The following is a 23,731-nucleotide window of genomic DNA, read 5'->3' on the forward strand; positions in this document are numbered from 1 at the left end:
AAATTGTGTTTTGTATTTGTTAATTACCATATGAATTTCTAGTTCATACAAATAAATAAAATATAATAAATTTGAAGGTAAATAAATACATTTCCCCCACATAGTTATTAGTAAGGGTTATTATTGAGGGAAATCAACATAGTTTTTGTGATTGGTGTGGTGTGGGACCACTGACTTTTGTTTTAAGATTCTTATAAGGAAAAATGCCATTTGTTTAAACTAACTACTATCTGTGCACAAGTTAACTTTCGTTAAAATTCTCAGAGAGCAAGTATGGCGGCATTAAATGAACAACTAGCGGGAACACTCGGATATTATCTGGAGTCAATTATGATGATTTCAAGTACAAATTATTTTAATGACTCAAATTTTGTACTCTTTAAAACAAAACAAGCTGTTAGCCAGACCTCCGTACAGGAATCGATCAGTCAATTAAAACTGAACATAATTCAGAACAGCTAGTTTACACGCATAAAGACTAATTCTGACATTTGTAATGGGGAAAATCATCTTGTAAACAAATATCACGTGACCCCCTATTTCTTGCATCCAATTATAGGCCTATACGATATGCATTTTACATCCGATACTTTAACAATAAAACAGCTATTGTGTCGATTTAAAAAGCCTTGAAGTGAGATGGCGACCAATTCACACACACTGATTTTGAGTACAGTAGCTACATACCACCTTCAATTGTATACTATCACTTACCATACAGCTGGTGACATCTAAGCTGGCATTTGGCCGATCGCTACTAGCATCTATCCCATCATGTGGGCTGTGTCAACTGTCCTCGCGACTCACGTGAAGGCGCTCAAGTATGTAATACACAGGTAGTCAACCCTGTGAGGTAGTGGAAATGTTTGCAGTCCGGTCTTTTCCTTACCTCCACCCTCCTCTCGCCAACACTGCCCGCGTTAGGCCAATTGCCAGCTTAGGTGTCACAAGCTGTACCTTATCTTACCTACATGGCCACTGAAACCTTAAGAGGATTCTGGCCTCCAATTCTCTTTTATCCCCTGCAGAATCCCCTAATGTAGATCCCAGTCTAAAGATGTCTTTTGTTTTATTACTTGGTCCAAATGGTCCTCCAAGCCTTTTGGGACTTCTTAGAATACACTTTTATAAGTTGATGTATCTTCTCTCCACCATGCATAACCTTCCCATCAGAGCCTTTTACTTTGGAAAGCACCCCTATATGGTGTCAATACATTTCTCTTAGCTCTCTGTTCTTTCGTGTCTCAACCTCCATTATCTTGAACTGGTCTGTATATTTTTACTGCTCTCTATTCTCCAACCCAGCAATAAGGTTTTTCAGTTCTTTGGTCAGTGCTCAAGTTTCTGAACCATACTGTACCACTGGGATAGTTATGGTATCGTCCATTTTGGTTTCTACTGACACTCTGCAGCTTATTGGACAGTTTTCTAGAGACCAGCTACACTGGTTGAAATTTTCATTACTAACAAAAATGTTGGTATGCCGACATACACACATTTGAACATTAAGAAAAAGAAGCATCAACACGTAAATCAGTTCAATTTTAAACGATTAAGCAATAGTGTGAAAAAAAATTCCCAAACTGTCTAGATTTTCATGGCATAAAATTATACTTACACATATTGCATTTACGACAAAACTTGATTATACACAAGTGTTTTGGATGTATAGTTCAAAATTACACATTTCCTGATAACGCAAATCCTTCACGGTAGGAATAAAACTACTTTTTACACTGAAATAGTATGTAAGCAAACACCGACAATCAATATTTTTGTAAACAATTAACTTGTAACAAAAGCATTTCAATGACAGTTTGAAAAACCAGAGGCCTGTTTCATAATAAACTACACACTAACATTATTAATAAATCAGCTGATTGCCCAATGCAAATATAATGGAAATTACAAGTAACAGCTTGTAGTTTATTATGAAATGAGCCCAACTGTCCTTGACATTCCCTTCCAAAATTATCTTTCTTTCAACAACAAAAAAATCATGAAACTCCGTCTAGTGGTTGATTCAGAATCGTGAAATAAAAAAACCCTGCCACGTATTAATATATAAGATTACCTCTTTATCGTTAACTGTATTTTCTTCCTTTCTATCTTTCTTCTTTGTAAACTAAAAATACAAGCACACCTGTCAAGGAATCAATTCAAAGTCGGTTTAATCTTTTAGTCTGTGCATTGTTGCCAAAACTATTTCGATGAGTAAAAAATTTGTTTTCATTGGCAATCGTTAGAGACACTCGTGACTTTGTCTTGTGAAATGAATAAGCATTCTAAATATATCAATCCTCGTATACGAATTGTTCTAATTATCAGGATAGTACTGTGGATAGTTGTAGTACTCACTCTTGCGGACGTTAATCCACACCAGGGAGTATCGCATCCACAGTGCATGCCTATAAATAAATATCCACAATTCGTAACCTCCTAGTAGCTGGATTACAGGACAACTGATAAAGTGCTGATCTACAAAACTCAATGGGTTTTTCATATAATAAAAACAAATTTGTCAGAAAACATGGGCAATTGAAAATCATTAATCAAAACCCACCTTACTTGGATACTTGGAGTATTCCTACAGGTTTTTTATCAGCGACGTGGTCATCAGGTTAATTATTTTTCTTGCTTTTAATTTTTTTTATTGATTTTATTTCCTTCTCAAGAATGCATATGGCCTAGTTATACAGTATATTTAATCAACATTGTAGTAGGCCGTTTGACGTACAGGTTCTTGAATTTTGTTGAATAAAGGTTCTTGTGTGATGTACTGAGGCAATTTGTTGTAAATTTTGATGCTTTTGAAATATGGACTCTTGCTTGCAAGGGTGGAATTTATTTGAGGTACTTGTGGATTTGTTGCTATTCTTTTATTGTAATTATGGATCAGACTATTAGTTACAAAAATATTAACGAGTGTTGCAGATTCCATTATGAGAGACGGAAGTTTGAGAATGTTCTGTTCCTGGAACGGAGGTTTACAGCGTGTCCTTAATTTGTTTTTGTATACCTCTAGAACTAGTCCTAATCTTTTTAATGCTTATAAGATGAAAATGAAATTGAAATAAACCATTTTACTAATGAAAGGATTTTTAGGTCGGTAGGATTTCTTCAACAATATGAAATAGAACATTTTGTAAAGTTGCTGAAGGACTGAAAATTATTACTAGCTGTAATAGTTTTCAAATGTAGTATAAGATAAACTATCCACTGTGAAAAAACATACAGGGTTGGTAAGCTTAATTTAATACTCAAATAGATCCAAGGTTACCTTAATTTACCATCCGAGAGTTAGTTGTTATTGGCAAAAATGTTGGAAATTGTATGTACTGTCATTTTGTCAACAGAGGTTGGTTACGCCCAGTTGTAGGATTTACAGTCAGAGAAATAGGATGATATGACCTTAAAAAAACTGCAAGAAGACATTTTATGGTTTTATTTTGTAGTGTTGGGTGTGCAGAGTGACATGCTAAAATTGGCCAAAATCGGTCCGTGGGAAACCCCTATAATCACTATCAATTGGACAAATTTTGAAAAAAAAAAATGCCACACATTATTTATGCAAATTTTTTGAGAACTTGACTTGTGACCACCGCCGATATTTGTTGGGTGGTTATTACTTCATTTTGATTTGGAACGCGTTTTTGGCCACCATTTTGGATCCGCCATAATGGATATAAATATACAGTTTTTAGTGAATTTCCCTATAGGGAAGTAGTAATTACCGTAGGTCTCATGGTAATACTTTTATTTTGATGTCCCCAGAGGCCAAAAACACCATTCGCTCAAATCGTTATATATGTATATACATAGAGATTTTATATATATATATATACGTGTCCGTCCAGACGATAAATTGAGTTGAAGGTGTAAGGCGGGATAAACTTTGACTGATTTCGCGAACCAGCATGATCGGACCATGGGAACGGGGTTTTATGGGGTAAAAATGGAGAATTCTAATTTTTTATGCTTAAAACACAAAATTTATAAATTTTTCTTCAGACCTTTTTAAAAAGCTTAAAAAACAAATAATTTAGTATATCAAAGTGTTTTTATATTGCTATTGATATTTTAATAAAAAAAATAATACACTATTAGTTTCCTTGTAGCAGCTAACTTAGGTACTCGTTAAACATAAATGTTAATTTAATAGAATAATTGAAAATCAATCCAGGCAAATAGAAATTCGCTTATTAGGCATGTTAGCTGCAGCGGGGGTATTTTAATGTAGAGATATTTTTGTGACACATAATTATAAACTACATTTTTCATGCTGATTTCAATGTCAATTTCAATTTCTCCATTTAAATATATAATCAAACGAAAACTCTCCCCCATACATTTCTTACAGACATTTTGTACTTTGAACATTTTTTAAGATTAGTTTTCTTATATCTCCAGTTCTTACTAACGCTTGAAGTTCGTTCTAGCATTAAAATATTCAGCGATGTAGGGGCTTTATTTGAGCTATTAATCATTAAAAACGGACTAGTTAGAAAAGAGCTACAAACCCCAACACAATATTAAATTTAACTTTTTAGAAATTAGTTTTTATTAAAAAATTTATATCTTGGGTAGTTAATACGTCACCAACTTCTTTCTGATCTCAAAATACTCAGTATTACTTATTGTTAACAAAAAGAACTATGCAAATAAATAAATCTAAATCTATAAATCTGAGCAAAACCAAAACAAAAACATTTAAAATAAATACAAGGCCTATTTTTTAAATTTTCAACATTGCGTAGCAATAAACCTAAATACAACACATCTAAATACCCCGCCGCAGCAAAACTGCAGACTAAGCGAATTTCCATTTGCCTGATTGGATTTACACTAAAATATCTCCTTAAAAATAAAAGTCTGACATTGGACCCCTTAAACCCTGTGGGGCAGAGCCCTTTTGACGGATCTGCACCATACTTCACACAAACCATCTTTGAATAATACCTGAAAGTTTCATTTACAATCCGTCGAGCGGTTTCGGAGTCCATAGGGTATATACATACATACATACAAACTTCCTCTTTTATAGATATAGATTTAAATAACACTAGAGGGCCCATGCTGCTCCGCAGCGTTAAAATAAATATATTATCCGAGAAATAATCAAATTTATGATTTTTGATTGAGTAATACAGTAAATTGAGCTTAACTGATTAAACGATCAATAGCTCAAATTAATGCCATATAATTTACTGATTATTTTGAGTTGAAAACATAAAAAACATGAACAATACTGGAGCTAGGCCTATTGATTTTTAATCATAGAAAAACCATATGAAAAATAATTTTTATGTTGGTTGTTCACATAACATTTTTTCTTGAAACTCGTCCAATTTGAATAACTAATAGCTTAAATGAAAGCCTGTGTTTAACTCCCATTAAAAATTCTTCGGGAGCAACTTTCGTTTACGTATAAGCCAACTGGGATTTAGATAAATATATGCCGATGCTTGATGGCAAATCTGTGCGCGCATACTTTCAATTTGAGACATATCAATCATGAAAATCGGTCGGGTAGAAGAGTCAAACAAACTCAGAAAAGAGAAACCAAATTTGACTCCTATAAGAAATACATGGGTAGCAAATTTGGTTTACGTATAGGCCGAGTGGGATTATAGATAAATATATGCCGATGCTTGATAGAAAATCTGTGTGTGCATACCTTCAATTTAAGACCTCATTAATGAAAATCGATCGGGTAGAAGAGCTAAACGAACTCGGGAAAGAAAACAAAACTTAACACCCATAAGATACATGGAGAGCAAATTTTGTTTACGTATAAACCGAGTGAGACTATAGATAATTGTATGCCTATGCTTGATGGCAAATCTGTGCGTGCATACCTTCAATTTGAGACCTCAATCATGAAAATCGGTAGGGTAGAAGAGACAAACAAACTCAGAAAGGAAAAAACCTAATTTTTTAAATGTATAAGATTAGTTTTACAAGTACAAAACAGTTGTTACAAGTTTGCCGCAACAGGGAGGGTAAAACACATTTTTTTTATGTTAATAGTTTAGTATGAAATAAGTGCAATTTCCAAATTTTATGAAAATAATATAGGTAATATTCAATACAACAATAAACATATTATGTTCATAAATAAGCAAACTACAACAGTTTACTTATTCTCCATAAACATAACATAGAAATTTTAAAATTTACAATTTTTGGGAATTTTCTCCTTAACTGTTAAGTACATAACAATGCTTTCTGTATACTAAATTGTTTGTTTTTTTTAGCTCTACAAAATGCTTTGGAAATAAATTGGGAAATTTTATGTTTCTAGGTCAAAAATGGGGAAAACCAATTTTTACGCCACAAAACCCCCCATGAACCCCCGTTCCCATGGTCTGATCATGCTGGTTCGGGAACTCGTTCAAATAAATGTAGGTTTACACGTTTGCACCAAATTTCATCAAAATCGGATCATTTTTGCTCAAGTTATCGTGCTAATGGACACACACATATATATATACATATATAGGAAATTGACAGGAAAGCAGGCTTACCTTTAAATAAGTCCATAGAGACACATAAATAAACATCATATACCCCCGCCGCAGCAAACCTGCAGACTAAGCGAATTTCCATTTGCCTGATTGGATTTAGACTAAAATGTCTCCTTAAAAATATCACATTTATTCCCTATTTAAATAGAATCAGTTTAACACATACTTAGGTTTGCTGCAACAGGGAGGGTAAAAGTGTTTTTTTATGTAAAATGTTAATAGTTAGTAAGAAATAAAAACATTTTCCAAATTTGGGCAAAATATGTTAATCAACAAGCACACTACAACGGTTTACTTATTCTCCATAAGAATAACATGGGAATTTTAAATTAACAATTTTTTGGAATTTTCTCCGTAACCATTAGGCGCATTATAACGCTTCAATATACTAAATTATTTGTTTTTTTAAGCTCTACAAAATAGTTTGGAAAGAAATTTCAAAATTTTATGTTTTTTTGGTCAAAAATAGGAAAAACCCATTTTTACCCCATAAAAGCCCCCATAAACCCCTGTTCCCATAGTCCGATCATGCTGGTTCGCGAACTCGTTCGAATAAACGTAGGTTTACACGTTGGTACCAAATTTCATCAAAATCGGATCATTTTTGCTCGAGTTATCGCGCTAACGGACACATATATATATATATAAATATATATATATATATGAATTTGAACGGATGGTGTTTTTGGCCTCTAGGGACCTCAAAACGAAAAAAAAATCGGTCCCGGGTCCAGGTCTTACCATGAGTACTACGGTAATAGCTTATTCCCTATATGGGAAATTCGCTAAAAAGTAGAAATTTTCTTCAACAAATGGAGAAAGTTGAATTTTTTTATCCAGTGAAAATGTCTACTTTTGTGATGTTTATTTTATCTGTCTCTATGGACTTATTTAAAGGTAAGCCTGCTTTCCTGTCAATTTCCTTAATAATTCCTGGCAAATGCCCCATATTTTTATCAGATATATAAATATATATGAATTTGAACGGATGGCGTTTTTGGCCTCTAGGGACCTCAAAACAAAAAAGTAAATCAGTCTGAGGTCCAGGTCTTACTCTGAGTACTACCGTAATAGCTTATTTTCTATATGGGAAATTCGCTAACGCATAACATAACACAATTAAATACGCTTTTAGATGATTGTCAGATTCAAGGTAGAATCAGTCTAGATTTATTTTAGAGCTTTTTTTTAAGCATTTTAAATATCAAGTTTAACAAATTTTTGGTGTGAAACAATCAGTTTGGCAATGATCCAGGCACTTGTTATGTATTGCTTCTGTTGTGCAGAAGTTGGTAAACCTGTTTGGCAACCTACAACGATTTGAGTATTAACAGATGCTCATATTTTTGTTCTAAATTAAACTACTGAAAGAGAGAATTCAGTATTACAAAATGTTTTTAATTTTACCAAATTTTTAAAGTTCATTTCTCTTGTCTATATAAATATATTTTTAATGGCAAAAAATAATAAATGTTAAAAAAGCTATGATAGTAGTCAACTAGCATTTCAAACCATTAAGGGTGTTTGGTCAAAAATTTGATGTCTTATTTTTTGTTATTCTTCAATTGTACTAAAAATTAGAGATACAAATATATACTGTAAGAAAAAATTATTTATTTTGAATATTAAGCGAGATATGGAGCTTGAAAGTAGTAAATTTTTAATCTTTGGTACCAGTTCACAGGGAGAATGGGTAATGTGATTCTCACCAAAATTTGCATTCAGGTGTGGAAAAATAAGATAATAATCACTAGCTATTTAAAATAAAAAAAATTTAAAAAAAAATTATTTTTTATTTTTTATAATTTTTTTAAAAAATTAAAAAAAAATTTAAAAATATCTCTTTGTTTTTTGGAAAATGTATCTGTATGTTGGAATAAAAAAAATGTGATATGTTAACTCGTTTGGGCTGTGAATTCGTACCTTTGATGCCTTGCGCTGTCGGAGCACTACTCGTTGAGAGTGTGTACACTAACACCGGGGCTTTAGAATACAACGATAAACGTATTCTTTCAATGTTAAAGGATGTTAATAATTACGTGGTGTTAAAGTATTCTAAAGCCCCGGTGTTAGTGTACAAACTCTCAACGAGTAGTGCTCCGACAGCGCAAGGCATCAAAGGTACGAATTCACAGCCCAAACGAGTTAACATATCACATTTTTTTAAATTCCAACATACAGATACATTTTTCCCAAAAACAAAAAGCTATTTTTAAATTTTAAAAAAATTTTTTTTAATTTTTTAAAAAAATTATAAAAAATAAAAAATAATTTTTTTTTTAAATTTTTTAATTTTAAATAGCTAGTGATTATTATCTTATTTTTCCACACCTGAATGCAAATTTTGGTGAGAATCGCATTACCCATTCTCCCTGTGAACTGGTACCAAAGATTAAAAATTTACTACTTTCAAGCTCCATATCTCGCTTCATATTCAAAATAAAACATTTTTTCTTATATATTTGTATCTCTAATTTTTAGTTCAATTAAAGAATAACAAAAAATCAGACATGAAAATTTGCGACCAAACACCCTTAACCTTGGTTCAGTTATACAAACTCTAACATTTAAAATCACAGCCTACTCAAATCAAATAAAAAACTTGATACACTGTATACTGTATAGCAATAAATCACGTAAAGAACAAAACTGTTTGTAATAGGCAGATAGGCTACTTAGATGACTACTTATATTAGTGGCGTGGTATATGCTAGATCTTAATAGAATAATGTCGATAAAAATAATCAACTAGCTTTGGTGTTTCCATTGTTAAATTGAAAACAAATCATATTGTAAACAATAAATACCCCAGGTACAATCTTTACTGTTAATTTGGTGGATCACTGAACATGTTTATTTGTTGCCAATTATTGTTGGAAATTTTTTTTATAAATCTGAAGAAGTTATTTCTTGTTCTGTGACTAATTTTTAATCTTAATTTATCAAAAGTTTTTTTTTCAATGGTTCAAGATTGTTCTAAATTTTATATTAGACTAACAGAAAGATAAGTTTCTTACTGCTTTAAAGAATATAATCAGACAGTAAAAGCCAACAACATAAGTGAATATACATTTTGACCATTCACACTGGCCATTATTAGGTTGAATCAGAGACTCTAAATTAAAAAAGACAGTACCTAATTTAATAGTTTAAAGAACTTATCTTATTATTTCCCAATACAACCTATTTAATTTAAGTCCTCCATTGCTATCATTCGTCGTCCTAAGGCTAAACCACTATTGTTCTGTCGAAGAATCAGTGTTATTCACTCTTTTGGCGAGTGGCCTGAAATTTAAATGAAACCCGGTAAATTATGACACAAAAACACAGATCGAGCAAATGTTTGGAAAGTAAAAATAATTTAGAACGAGACCGGGTGTAAAACGATATCAGACGAAGTGATTGTTGTATCAGAGGCAGCGGTGAGGTCGTTTGTCATTGTCGCTGCAGTTGGGCTTATTTCTGCCCAGCTGTTGTGGTGTGACTCACGGAGGTAATGTTAGCACAGTGCTGTGTCCCGTCTCGTGTCTCGCGTCTCATGGAAGCGGTTGTCACCATAGGTAATGTACAATCTCGTACTAGTCTCATCACTTTTTTTATATATTTTTGGAAATTATTGTCTGTGAAATTTTAATACATTGCAGTTTATAATTGTTTTTATTTTACTCTGACAAATTGTAGCTGTAATTGTTTTCTAATAATAATTAACATTACCAATATAATTTGTTATTTAAAATATTTGCTACATTTAAATCGGTTGCACGTCCATAACTTTACGGTATTTTTCTTTTTTCCTAGTGTCGAAGCCTGAAAAATGTTCGATGAAAGAATTACAAACACTTTTAAGAGTTAGCTATCCAAACCCACCCCGTTTTTTGCCATTGGATTAAATTATTACAAAATTATCATATTAATTATTAGCTTATAACGCAGTTTACTTCATACAGGTGCTCTGACAATCCTTTATAATGTATTTTTTAGTCTGTTGCTTCTGCCAGATTCCATTATGTCTAAAGTTTACAATATTAGAAAGCTAACATAAGAAGATTTATTAGCTTAATTTAGGTATTTTTAGGTCTACTATAGTATTATCAGTACCTATTATTGATCAGAGGAAATGAAGCTGAATTTAATTAGTGTAACAATAACATTTAACAAGTTTGCATTTCAAAAATGGTTAAAAGAGACATGTATTATTATCAAGGAGTGTCATTATTACATTTCCATTCGCATGTAGCCGTGTAACTTATTAAATCAAAATATGTGGTTTATTTGTGCTTCTCACTGTGTACTAATGTCAATGTCTTAACATTATGATACTTCCCATGTTAATTTCACAAGAAAAGTGCTGGTTTTCCACATAATTAACTACAGTAAACCCCCTCTTAACCGACCCTAATGGGACCGGACCTAGGTAGAATAACTCAAAAGGTCGGTTAAAACGAGCAATCCCTACAATCATAATGAAGTGCTATTCATTTGGAATTGTATAATAATTATTTTGAAGTCATACTTGCATTATTTATAAAATAAACTACTCTTATCTCCATCTTTCGTATTGATAGAAAAGTCACAAATAAACACAAAACACGGTTAGGTTAAATAGGCCTATGTTCAGTATAATAGATAATACTACAGTACTAGGCAAGAGTCAATACAAATTCTTATTTTAAAAACTTAATTACTGTAGAAAATTACTTATTCTTCCTTATACATCCTGTGGAGATAAGCGTGTAGTTCGGTTCTCATCGCCCAGTGTGGGAGCGGAAATGCCGAGATTCCTAGAAAGCGGCGGTCAAACCGAACTGATCTCAAGGCAAAGTCGATTAAAACAAACTGTAATATTTTACAATCGAAGGTGGATAATCCGATTATTGGTTAATACGAGGTCGGTTTAAAGGGGGTCTACTGTACAATGTTTGCATTTGTTAGAAGAGGATTGTATTTTTTTGTATGTCTATATTAATTTGTATGACATTTAAAAAATAATCATTTCACCCTGTAGCACAACTAATAAGAAAAAAAACCAAAATAATGTTTTGTTTTAATGGTTTCCTCATTCAATACTGCTAAAAACTTCAATTACAATTACTGTACCACATTATTTTTCCTTGCTAGTTCAACAAATACTCTAAAGCAACATAATTGCTGTTCTAAAATTATCAGATTTAAAATGCATATCGTATAGGCCTATAATCGTATTTAAAAATACGCGGTCACTTGGAATTCATTTACAAGATGATTTGTCACATTAAAACTGCCAGAATTTGTCATTATGGGTGTAAACTAGCTGTTCTGAATTATATACAGGTTTAACTGGCTATTCGATTACCTTAAGTAGGATGGGCCCACAACGCGTACACTTTTAATCTATAAAACATAACTTCTCATTCTCATCAACAAACACTAAAATAAATCATTTAACTGCTGACACTGAAATAAAAAAAAAACATGAATGAGATTTAGACTTTAAACCTATAGCAACATATTTTTTTTACAATGCAAAAAATTCAAGTCCTTTTTGAAGTTTTGAACCCCAAAGCTTGCTGATCGAATCTCAAGCCCGAGACTTTCCCGAAGTTTTTGTAGTTTTGAGATTGGGTTTCAACACATAACTAATAAATACCATCAATGATTGACATGTGCTCTAAATTAGAACATCATCGACTGGATTCATACATTTTACCAATCCCAATAAAACTTGAAGGTTGTTTTCCCAAACTACTTCTGGTTGCTTCGGAAGAAGAACAACGATTTATTGAGACGCAAGCGATTATGTGATGACAAAGACAAGCAAAGCCTTTGAAATGGTTTTGCATGAGGAAAACATTAGAGCAGTGTTCTATATTTAGCAAACACTCTTTCACTCAGCCGGGATTGTATTGATGACTGCTGCCAAGATTTACATCATTATCGCCAACAGTGACAATTTAGCGTTTAACAGCTGACAAATTGACTTGGTTGTTAAAAAACGGATTAGAACGGAAATTTGCTATTGGAAGTATTGCAAAGTAGTTCTAATTTTAAAGTACAAAAGGCCGATGTTTAATAGATTTTATATTTTTCCAATATCCTTTATATAATCTTTTTTAACATTAATTAAAACTAGAGGTCGTCCAGTGGTTGAATATTCAACCAAAAATATGTAATGTACAGATTTCTCTATTTTCACACCACGCTTTAAATAAAACATCTGATTGTAATTTCTTCCATTTGTTTTGATTTTCTGTTTATATTTTTTTTTATGTCGTCACCAGCATGGCAACCCATAAGGCCAATATTATTTTTTTTAATTTTAAATTCATTTTGTGTGCTTATTTTAGAGCCTATTTTAATTTATAAAGGGATTCTGCACATCTACAGGTAAATATCTTTCTAACAGTATGCGTAGATTTTCCCTGCGCTGCACACAAGCTGAGAAAAAATGTTAAAGAAACATGCTTGCCTATTAATGTATAGATAAATTTATTATTAAGTAAATATTTATTTTTCACTACACTACTATGAGTTGAGCTGTTTTTGTCATTGAGATATTGATTATAACTGGAGTCACTACTCTCTGGTTAAACATTAGAGAAAAACGTGCCACTGTTTTTGCTGGTTTGTTTTAGGCGTTTCGTGTTGTTACGTTGGCCGTGTGATCGGTTGGTGGGATGCTGTCAAATTCCAATTCATTCTAACCTAACCATACTATTCATTTGAGGTTAGGCCTATCCGTTATTTCAAGGACTTGTATAAAAAACTTATTTAAGTTAATGCACGTTAAAACCTGTGCATTTCAAGTTATTTTGAAACATTATGAGTTGTTTTTGATAGTAAATAATTAGGCTACTAACTTATTTACCTCTTTTCAAGTTATGTGGTGAAAATAGGCTAGTCAAGTTTCCTGGTTTGGAGATATTGGTTTAGTCTTGGGCTTAGCCCTATGGCATTTGATAAAGAACGACCATCGGTTTATAATCTTGTTAAAATGGGTTGCTCTTGCTCGTAAAATAAATAATTAAACTTATATTGCAATCATGATGTTGACATATTTTTGTTTGCTATCAACAAGACAAGGATGACGCCATCTTGATCTTGCCTCTAAATTGGCAAATCCCACCAACCGATCACCTGGCCAACCTAACAACACGAATCTCTGAAACAAAACCAACAAAAACAGTGGTACGTTTTTAAAACACAGAGTGGTTACTCCAGTTATATTATTATAGCTCAGTGGTTTTTGTTATGTGTTTACAACCTGCAAAACATCAGATTTTCAACAGCTGCATAAAAAAACAACAATGGCTTTTTCTTCTCAATGTATCCATATTAGCCTATTATTCAATAATTAAATCAATTTCAATAGCTGCAATTAAAATGGCATTGAAGCCTTAATGCATTCTATGTTTATTAGTTGCAGCAGATATTAATGAAGACATTTGATTTTTTTCATTTTTCATCTGAATCGGTAATGACAGAGACAACTTAAAACACAGAATAAGTTAAATTAGAAACAACCTTAGAGTTGATACACCTTCTTACAAATTTTCAGTCAAATAAAATATTTTAATATTTTGTGTTTTGTATTGAATGTGAATTGTTTTTGAACTGACATGCTTAAATGAAATGTGGTTTGTTGATGTAATTTGTTGTTATACAGTTTGAAGTAGATAAATATTGTCTCTGATATTTACTTTGGAATTTAGGACTTGTACATGAAATGGTGTTATATATATTGTATTGGTCATTATAATATAACGCAAAGAATAATGATGAAAATAGCAGACCTTTCATCATTAAAGTACAGATTTCCACCTGTTTTAAGAGTTAATGAAAAATGTATCTGTTTATGTACTTTTAGAGACAACTAAAATTAATCAGTATTACACTATTTCACATCTGGTTTTAAATTTATCTTCTTCTTTATAGTACTTGAAATATAATTTAAGAGTACAATTTCTGTACAATGAGAAATATCTCAAATCTGCTGAAAAACAAAAATGTTGTTTGTAATATTGCCTAAACTAACTGTAACTGAATCTTTCACCTGGTTCATAGAGACTTGAAAAATATTTGATACGTAGCAAAAGAGATTAATTGGTGTGAAACATTTTCAAATGAAGGAGAACATCGCCATAGAGGCAATCCCAGAGAGGAGGGGGGTGGCAGTTGGCCAGCGTGCAGTGTGAGTCACCGGCCGATATAAACCAGGCACATCAACAATCATTCTTTATCTCCATACCGAGCACGGATCTTGCATTAGCTAAACGCAAATAAACCTGTCATCGACTCACCTTCTGCCCAACTGTGAACGTTTGTCAGAACAGCGGATTTGTGAAATTAGCCATTTTGTCTTATTTGCTGATTCATTTCTGCTATAACCATGCGGTTGTAAAATGTGAAGGATTTAATAAGTTTGGCTTGTTTTAAGTGACTTAAATTTGTTCAATATAGATTTAAATTGAGGCTAATGTTTAAATTTTATTTTGACTTCTTGGGTTTCAATTAATGTTTTATAGAGTAAAAAAGTTGTAATTGATTCTTCTGTGGTAGATTATTAAATTAAAAGAATAGAGATTAGAAAAGAATTAGAAGAACCTGTAAATTAGAACATTACTGGTTTTTGTGTTTTGCACACAAAGATATATAAGTAATTATTTAATACGCAAGCAGGTTTTTTGTGACAATTACTCCTCCGAAACTACTGAACCGATTGACATGTTTTTGGTGTCATTGGAAAGAGCGTAACGTGAAGTTGTGCTGGAAACTTTCTTTTTAGGGAAATAATTAGAGAGTGAGGCCCTGGAGCCCTTTAAAGTTTCGTATTTCTCCATAAGATTAACATGGGAACCAAAATTGTTATGAAACTCCAACTGTTGTCAGAAATTAAAAGTGAGAAGAAGAACATATGTTAATTGTAAACAGTCAATAGGTTTGCTAATTTAACAGTTTGGTACAAACATTTACTGACTTGGTTGAAATGAAATATTTACTATTTGAATTTTGTAAATATTACAATGGAAAGAAGCAAGAGAGCCTGGATAAATTGATATCCTATAAGGAAAACTGAATCAACACTGTGCTGCATTTCTTAGTAATCATTGAAAGAGCCGATTTGCAAACTATGGAAACATAGGAAAGTCATTGAACACCACCAAGGAGAGGAAATAGAAATTAGGTTTTTCTTTTTTATAATCGTTATTATGGACAACCTAATGCGGCTATGAATAAGGCTATTTGTAGAAAACACAAAAAAAACAAGATCAGCTTTTGAAAAATGATAAGATATTTACAAGAAATTGTGATTGTATCGATCTGTTATTCCATGAGATTCCAACTACTGTTGTAATGCCAGTAATAATGTTGAGTATTTCCAAAATCTTTGAGTCGAATCTTTTAAAGTCATCAGAAATTATGACTGTTATTCGTTTTAAAATAACACCTGTAATACTTAGCAATTGCTTGAATTCGAGCAACAGAAACACTAGTATACGTAATTATTCAACCTTATTAAAGCAACCATTAAATAAAATATTTTACATGTAAATTTCAGAAATTAGATTCATGAAACCGACCCTTGTATTTGCTTGATACTACAAATTTTGTGTTCCCAACTACGTATTTTTTTAATAAAACAAACAGCAGCTACAGCAAGATGTTATGTTAAGGTATTTTTACTTAGATTACACACCTTTCCTTCATAAATTCACTATTTAAAAGATAAATATAGTCTTGGAGACAAAAATGAATAAAAATAAAAATTTTATCTGATTTTGTAAAAGGTCAACTATTTGACTTAAATAGTTATTATTTATTAGACTTAAATAGTGCAGTGTGCGTGTGTGTGTGTGTGTGTGTGTGTGAGACCAGAAGGAAGGCAAGACCTCTAAATAAGCGCGATGAGTCAGCCTCCACATTTAGTACGCTCCCCTCAGTCCCTCAGTGATGTGTGGCATGCTGGTTCTAGTAGAACGTGAGTTACTTTTCATTCTTGCCATTATTTCCCATTCGCCTTTTCAATCAGTTTTGTTCTTTTAACTACCTCTATAACTTCACATTGTTTTATTGCTGCAATTTAAATCCTATTAATATCCTTTAATACAAGGTAAAGGGAATGGTGTTGGCTCTGTTTCTTATCTACTCATTATTTTAGTTTGATGTAATTAGTTCGGTAAACAGTTCTGATGTGAATAAAAAACTATGCATGATAGGGTTTGTAAAATTTTTAAATAAGAATTTAATTTAATATAATGAGTTATTTATATTTTTATTTATTTATATGATTTGTTAAATATAAAAGTAATATTTTAAAACCTAAAATTAAAAAAAAATACGCCAAGTTTCTGGATAAAAAAAAAATTATTAAAAGATTTCTGATTTTGTCAAATTATATTTTAGCTACAGTAGAACCTCTTTAGTCCGAACTAATTGGGACCGAGGGTAGTTCGGATTACAGAACATATTGTTGTTTTTACATAAGAATAGCTAAAATGGCGCTTAATTGTTACAAGAAGAGTGAAAAAATGCTTTATAAAGTATAATACAGTGTTGATTTAATACAGTAGTAAACATAGTAAATAAACAGTACTGTAAATTACAATAGAAACAATTACGGTGCGTACGTATACAATAAATAACTATTGTACTGTGTATGGAGTACAGTTCAATAAGGTGTTCGGATTAGTGGATGTTCGGATTACGGGGGTTCGGATTAAAGAGGTTCTACTGTATTACAAAACCACTCTTATGAAACCAGAATGTTTAACTCCTTTGGTTGTTTATTCATGAAAATAAGTATATTTTTTTTTTTGTGATTTTCAGTTTAGTAAATCCAATACTATGCATAGGAACTATATATCGGTCCATTAACCGTGTTGTTAAGAAATAAAACAATGCTGTTAAGTTAATCTTTTCAATACAAAGAACTGAAGTGAAACAGCTAGTTTAAAAAACGGCCGTAGGTAAAACATATAACAGTGTACTGTTTATGAAATTCTTCACACTAGATAAATTCTGGCAGGTTTGCACTAAGAATAATGGCAGGGATGTGCAGTGAATCCACTCTTAAAATTATTTACCATTCATACATTCATTCACATATTTCATTACAAACTTACACAATTATCACTAATAAAATAGAAATCGGACCACTAATAACAAAATGGCAGTTAAAAAATACTTTTAATAACCATTGTCTTAATAATTTTAGCTGCCATTTTGTTATTAGTTGTCCGATTTTTATTTTATTGGTGATAATTGTTTAGTTTTGTCAAGACCTGTAAAATTATACCAAACTTGACGATACTTCCTATTTGACAATTTTGAGCTACTTTTCAAAACCAACCTTAATTATTGTAGGCCCTCATTTCTAGGAAGGTTGCCGCAAACCGATTTCAAATATAACAAATTGTTGAAAAGTTAGGGGGGGGGGGGGTGCAAGTTACTTTTCCGCCACCCTGTATAGATATTTCCTTTTATTTTGATTATCTCTCTTGTTAAGTCACTCCGTCTAACTTTGTTCACTGCTTTAAATGAGACTGATGAATAACAGCAGTTGGCATGAACCATGGCAAACACCGAGCTAATGTTTGAGGCCACCTCTACATCTTGCGCACATTCTCTATGTCCAAACACTTTACTCCATTCATATCCGTCTATTGACGATGGACTTCAATAGTAGTAGACGACTGAGATCACAGAATGTAATTATATTCGGTGTGAGAGTGAAATTTCAAATTTTCTGAATCACGTTTTCGAATACTATGACAGAACCGTCCCAAAGAGGTGGGATAGAGTTAGAATGGTATATGAAGTAAAGAACACGATGTTGGTTTTAGATATGAACTGGTTTACTTGGCTGAGACCGCTTGAACTTGATGGAGATCCTAATTTATGTCAGGGATGAGCATCGATAGTAAATGTTTTTGAAACATCGATGTTTTTCTATCGGATGTTTTTTACATCGATGGTAGATTACCGATGTTTTTGATACATAAATGCTTTTGGCCAAGTATTGAAATATCGATGTTTTCCTTGACTGAATTGTATTAGTTTTAGGTTAATTAGCTGTCGCAGTATAGAGAGTAGACAAAAACTGAAAAAAACATTGATTGACATCGGTGTTTTAGCCCCAAAAACATCGATGTTTTTTACATCGACGGTAGATTACCGATGTTTTTGTTACATAGATGCTTTTGGTCAAGTATTAAAATATCGATGTTTTCCTTGACTGAATTGTATTAGTTTTAGGTTAATTAGCTGCCGCAGTATAGAGAGTTGACAAAAACTGAAAAAAACATTGATTGACATTGGTGTTTTAGCCCCAAAACATTTATGTTTTCGCAACGATCGGTACATCAATAGTTGACCTATTGATGCTCCTCCCTAATTTATGTACACTGCTTGTAATTTTTATAAAACTCACATGTTTAATCTTACATAAAGTAGTACTAAATCAAGGCCCCACTAGAAAAAAGGGCTTGCTGTCGGATCCATGACATCACTTTTGTGGATAGATTCACTGCCATATCCCATATGTTTTAGGTAAATAAGCTGGCTGTTTACATCTGGAACATTAGTACAACTATCCACCACTGTGACGTAGTGTTGCGCTGCACGCGCTGCAGCATAGCCTTTTTTCTAATGGGGCCTTGACTAAATACTGGAAATGGAACAGTTGTGTGACAAGTGTGGCTTAAAGTTTGGTAACAGTTGAGTTAAAGATGACCTGGTTTTGTTACAGGCCAGAGCTGTCCCCAGGAGGTAGAAAACGTGTACCTCATGTTGGACCCTCAACTGCACCCCATCCCTCCAGACACCACCTGTCACCAGTCCATACAGATCTTCGAGCAGCACAAGCAGGTGACAGTCCGATGTGTTGTGATTCAGTTTTAGCAAATTTCCCTACATGAAAGTAGCTATTACCATCGGTGACATGGTAAAACCTAGGCCCGGGACCAATTTACTTTTTCATTTTGATGTCCCCAGAGGCCAAAAACACCATTCGTTCAAATTTTTATATATAGAGTTATACAAGGTGGCTGAAAAGTAACTTGCACACCCCTTAACTTTTCAACCATTAGAGATATTTGAAATCTGTTTGTGGCAACCTTCTTAGCTATGAGGGGCTATAATTATTATGGTCAGTTTGGAAAATTTTGCCCTTAGGGATAGCGGGGGTTGGGGGTAGCTCAATATTTTCAAATAGCAAGTATAGACGAGTTTGGTATCATTTTACAGGTCTTGACGAAACATAACAATTAACATAAAGAAAATAGAAATCGGACAAATAATAACAAAATGGCAGTTCAAAATGACTTTTAATAACCATCGTCTTAATCATTTTTAGCTGTTATTTTGTTATTCATATTCCAATTTCTATTTTCTTTATGTTAATTGTTATGTTTCATCAAGACCTGTAAAATGATACCAAACTCGACTATACCCCCGCTACCCCTAAGGGCAAAATTTTCAAAACTGACCATAATTATTGTAGCCCTTCATATCCAAACAAGTTGCCGCAAACCGATTTCAAATATCTCAAATAGTTAAAAAGTTAAAGGGGGTGCAAGTTAATTTTCAGCCACCCTCATGGTTATTTGGATTTGAGGGTTTTATGGGGTTAAAATTAGTTTTTCTCATTTTTTGACCCACAAAACACAAAATTTCCCAATTTCTCTCAAGACCTTTTAAGAGCTTAAAAAACAAATAATTTAGTATATAAAGTGTTTTTGTACGGTTATTGGTTACAGAGACAATTTAAAAAAAGGTTAATTTCAAATTCCCATGTTAATCTTATGGAGAATATTGTAAAATGTTGTAGTTTGCTAGTTTATGGATATATTTTGATCAAACTTGGCAATATTATTTATCTTATACTAAGCTATTATTATTTTACTAAAAATCAAATTTTATTAGTTTCCCTGTAGCAGCAAACCTAGCTAGTAGTTTAGTCGGCAGGTTTGCTGCGACGGGGTTATTCAATTCATATTTTTTTATTAAATCGTTTAGGATTTAAATAGTTTAATATCTACTAGAGATCGTCCAGTGGTCGAAAACTTGACTAAACATGAAATTGGAATTTCTTCCATTTGTTTTGATTTTCTCTTTATACAGGGTGTCACAGAACTCTCTAACAATATTTTAGGGCATTGTTCCTGAGTGAGAAACATCTCTTAATATCACATTGAAATTGTTCGGAAGTCCTTAGTTACTCACACAGCCGCCATTTAGTTTTTTCACAGATTTTTTCTCTAAAAAATGGTTACAGATACGAAATCGAAATTTTGCACAAACATTTATGACAACTAGGCAAAGTTACAAAACAAATTATGAGGATTAAAAAAAAAAATGGCCGTCATTTAAAACTTTTGAAAAATCATTTACATAATGATTTTACAAACTATAACTATAACTATTACTTTAACTCAAATTTATCTTTTAAAAAAATGTTAAATAGCCACCATTTTATTTGTTGAATTTGAAAAATTCTTATAATTTTTTTAGCTTTGCCTAGTTGTCATAAATAGACTATTAGTGCAAATTAAGTAATAAAAAACAAAATGGCGGCTTTGTGAGTAAATAAGGACTTCCGAATGAATGAAATATGATATGTAATTTAGGCCTAGATATATTTCTTACTCAGGAAAATTGCCCTAAAATATTAGGTAGAGTTCCGGGTTACCCTGTATTTTGTCATCAGCATGGCAACCCATAAGGCTTATGTTAAATTTTTTGTTCAAATTTTTTTACAGATTTTTACAAATCTTTCTAACATTATGCATAGATTTTTCCTACGATGCACAAGAGGGTAGAAAAAAAGGTTTTCAAAAAACATGCTTGCCTATAGAAGATATAGACTTAGGCTATAGCTAATATTTTGAGGTTGCTTGGAAAAGTTTGATTTATATTCAACAATAGCAGTATTTATTGAAGTTTTAGCTTAATTTTTCTGGAATATTTAGGTTGTCTAATAGTAGAGATCAGGGCTTTATTTCCAGGGTTCAAATACCGCCAATCACTAATGGATTTTATTCATGTGATAATGCTGCAACCCTCTATATACAGCGCTTGAAGTAATCTGTAAAATGGTTCCAGGCTATTGCCTAGCATCCTAAGATGTGAATGTAGGAAGTTATTAAAAAACTTGATTTTAACTAATAATTTTCTATTACTGGTATAGATTGTGCCAAAGAATCAGAAAACTTCCCCATTCTGAATACTAATATCCTTCCCTAGTATATTAAATGAGAATGAGATCCAACAGCAATTTTTTGGATGACTGTGAAAAACCATGGTGCTGAGGGAAGGATTCTGATGTACATGTGCAACTCGCTCACCTCTAAATTATTCGATCCATACCGATAATTAATTGAGGGAAGAATTCATTTCAACCTATAAAATATGTTGGATCTCCCCAAACTCATACCCAGATCTTGTCTAGAGCAACCCCCCTCCCCCTCCTAATTCCGCAATGAATTTAGTATGGTCTTGTTCTGGTAGAGTGTTTCCCTAATTGATCACTCGTCCAAACTCATTTTTGCCCAACTACCTTACATTTAGCCAACAAAATACCTGGGAGTTCCTCCCCTAATTAGCAAAATCGACAATCCCTCTGTCCAATGTTCTACCAGAGCTTAAAGGGGTAACCCCCTCATTTTGGTTTATTGTTTATTTGTTGTTGTTTGTTGTTGTATTTGTCCATTTATATTCACAGAACAGTTAGGTAAATTTTATAATGTGCAATGGTTGTGTTGACAGTTGGCTCACGAGTTCTTGGAAGTGCAGACAGAGATGGCCTTTCTACAAGAACACATGAAACAGCTGGCAGAGCGGCTGTCACTAACGGCGGATCAGCAACAAGAAGAGGAGGAGATACGCCAACTGGAGACAGAGAAGGTAGAATATCTAGACATCTAAATACTTTAACTGAGAAGCGGAACACCACCCCCCAGAAAACTTCTCTCCCAGAACAAATGTGATGTCACAAAAATTGACAACCTAGTATTAGAGATTTTGTGTCTGCAACCGTAATAAATCCCAACCAATTTACGTTAGTTCGGATTTTGCGTTGTTCAGGCAGAAACTTGGGCTAGTTATTGATTGGTTTGTTGATAGAACTAAATACTGACTAAATCTTGGATAAATAGTACATTAAAAAATTCAACGATCAAAATACCACCTTAAGTATAAGCCTAAACATATTTATTCATAATGTTGGTACCCTCTTAGTTTACTCAAACGTCCTTCGCTACCTTCAATTTAATATGTTCAGAACCTTACTTTTACATTATCTCGTTCAGGAAACCTTTGGATATTGTACATATTATTTAGACATGAGCTGGTCTATTCGGTTTGTGTAATCTGAAACACTTGATCACTGGGATGACCCATTCAAACCAAATCTTGACAAAACGACATTCTGTGATATAATTTGAGTGAACTAAAAAACCAACTCCCCTGGCTTTTGGTTGAAAATAATGTATATATTACAGATTTATACACTCAATTCGTAGGCTACACTCACTAGAATAATTTAAAAGAAACCTCAAGAATGATTGATTACAATTACTATTAATATCTCAAAGACTTTTAATATGCTATACAAGAAATTGTATACCGTACATAAATTACAAAATCTGGTTAGACTATAATTTACATCTTATACTTTACAGGAAAATTTATTGCAACTTCACCGCAACCTCAAGATTCAGTTAGAGTTGCTAAAGCAGCAACGCAGCGGCGGTGGCGGTGGCAGTGACGGACAATCAAGTTCCTCTCGACCAGAAGATTCGTGGAGCGACGGCTGGGTAGTGGTGCCTCACCCAACATAGGATCTTTTTCGCATCCCTGCGCTACTTATTTAAGCTGTGTGCTTTTTTACCTGAATATTTTTTGTACATATTGTGTATTTTACAATAATGTTTATCAACTTTGAATATGCTTTTTTCCTCGTATGACCACGATTGTGTTAGTTATACTAAAAATAAAGCTCTATGACATAACCTTTTTAGTTAATTACCTTGGAAAAAAATTGGTTTTTATTAGAGGTGTGCGAGCGGCCTAATTCTCAGGAAATTGAGCCGGGCAACGATTTGCAACATTACTCCAGTCACAGAAAGCATGTGCTAAGATTGTTAATTATATTTTTAGGATGTGTGATCAAACCAACACGTTTTTCAAGTGTATTGCACCCTTCAATTATCAATTGAGATGGGGACGCT

General features: G+C 32.7%; 1 protein-coding gene across 1 annotated transcript in view; it reads left to right on the plus strand.

The window, feature by feature from the left end:
- Window positions 1-23,512, plus strand: part of LOC128989544 (mitogen-activated protein kinase kinase kinase 7-like) — a 56,405-nt gene extending 32,893 nt beyond the window's left edge. Inside the window, exons 10-12 of the mRNA XM_054411443.1 lie at window positions 19,252-19,370; window positions 22,269-22,406; window positions 23,183-23,512. Of these exons, the coding sequence (XP_054267418.1) occupies window positions 19,252-19,370; window positions 22,269-22,406; window positions 23,183-23,341 (416 nt within the window). The 3' untranslated portion in view covers window positions 23,342-23,512. The remainder of the gene's footprint in view (window positions 1-19,251; window positions 19,371-22,268; window positions 22,407-23,182) is intronic.
- Window positions 23,513-23,731: the final 219 nt, after the last annotated feature.

This window comes from Macrosteles quadrilineatus, unplaced genomic scaffold, assembly GCF_028750875.1.
Source record: "Macrosteles quadrilineatus isolate MER2022 unplaced genomic scaffold, UCM_ALF_1.0 Scaffold_3__2_contigs__length_128488019, whole genome shotgun sequence".
NCBI lineage: Eukaryota > Metazoa > Arthropoda > Insecta > Hemiptera > Cicadellidae > Macrosteles > Macrosteles quadrilineatus.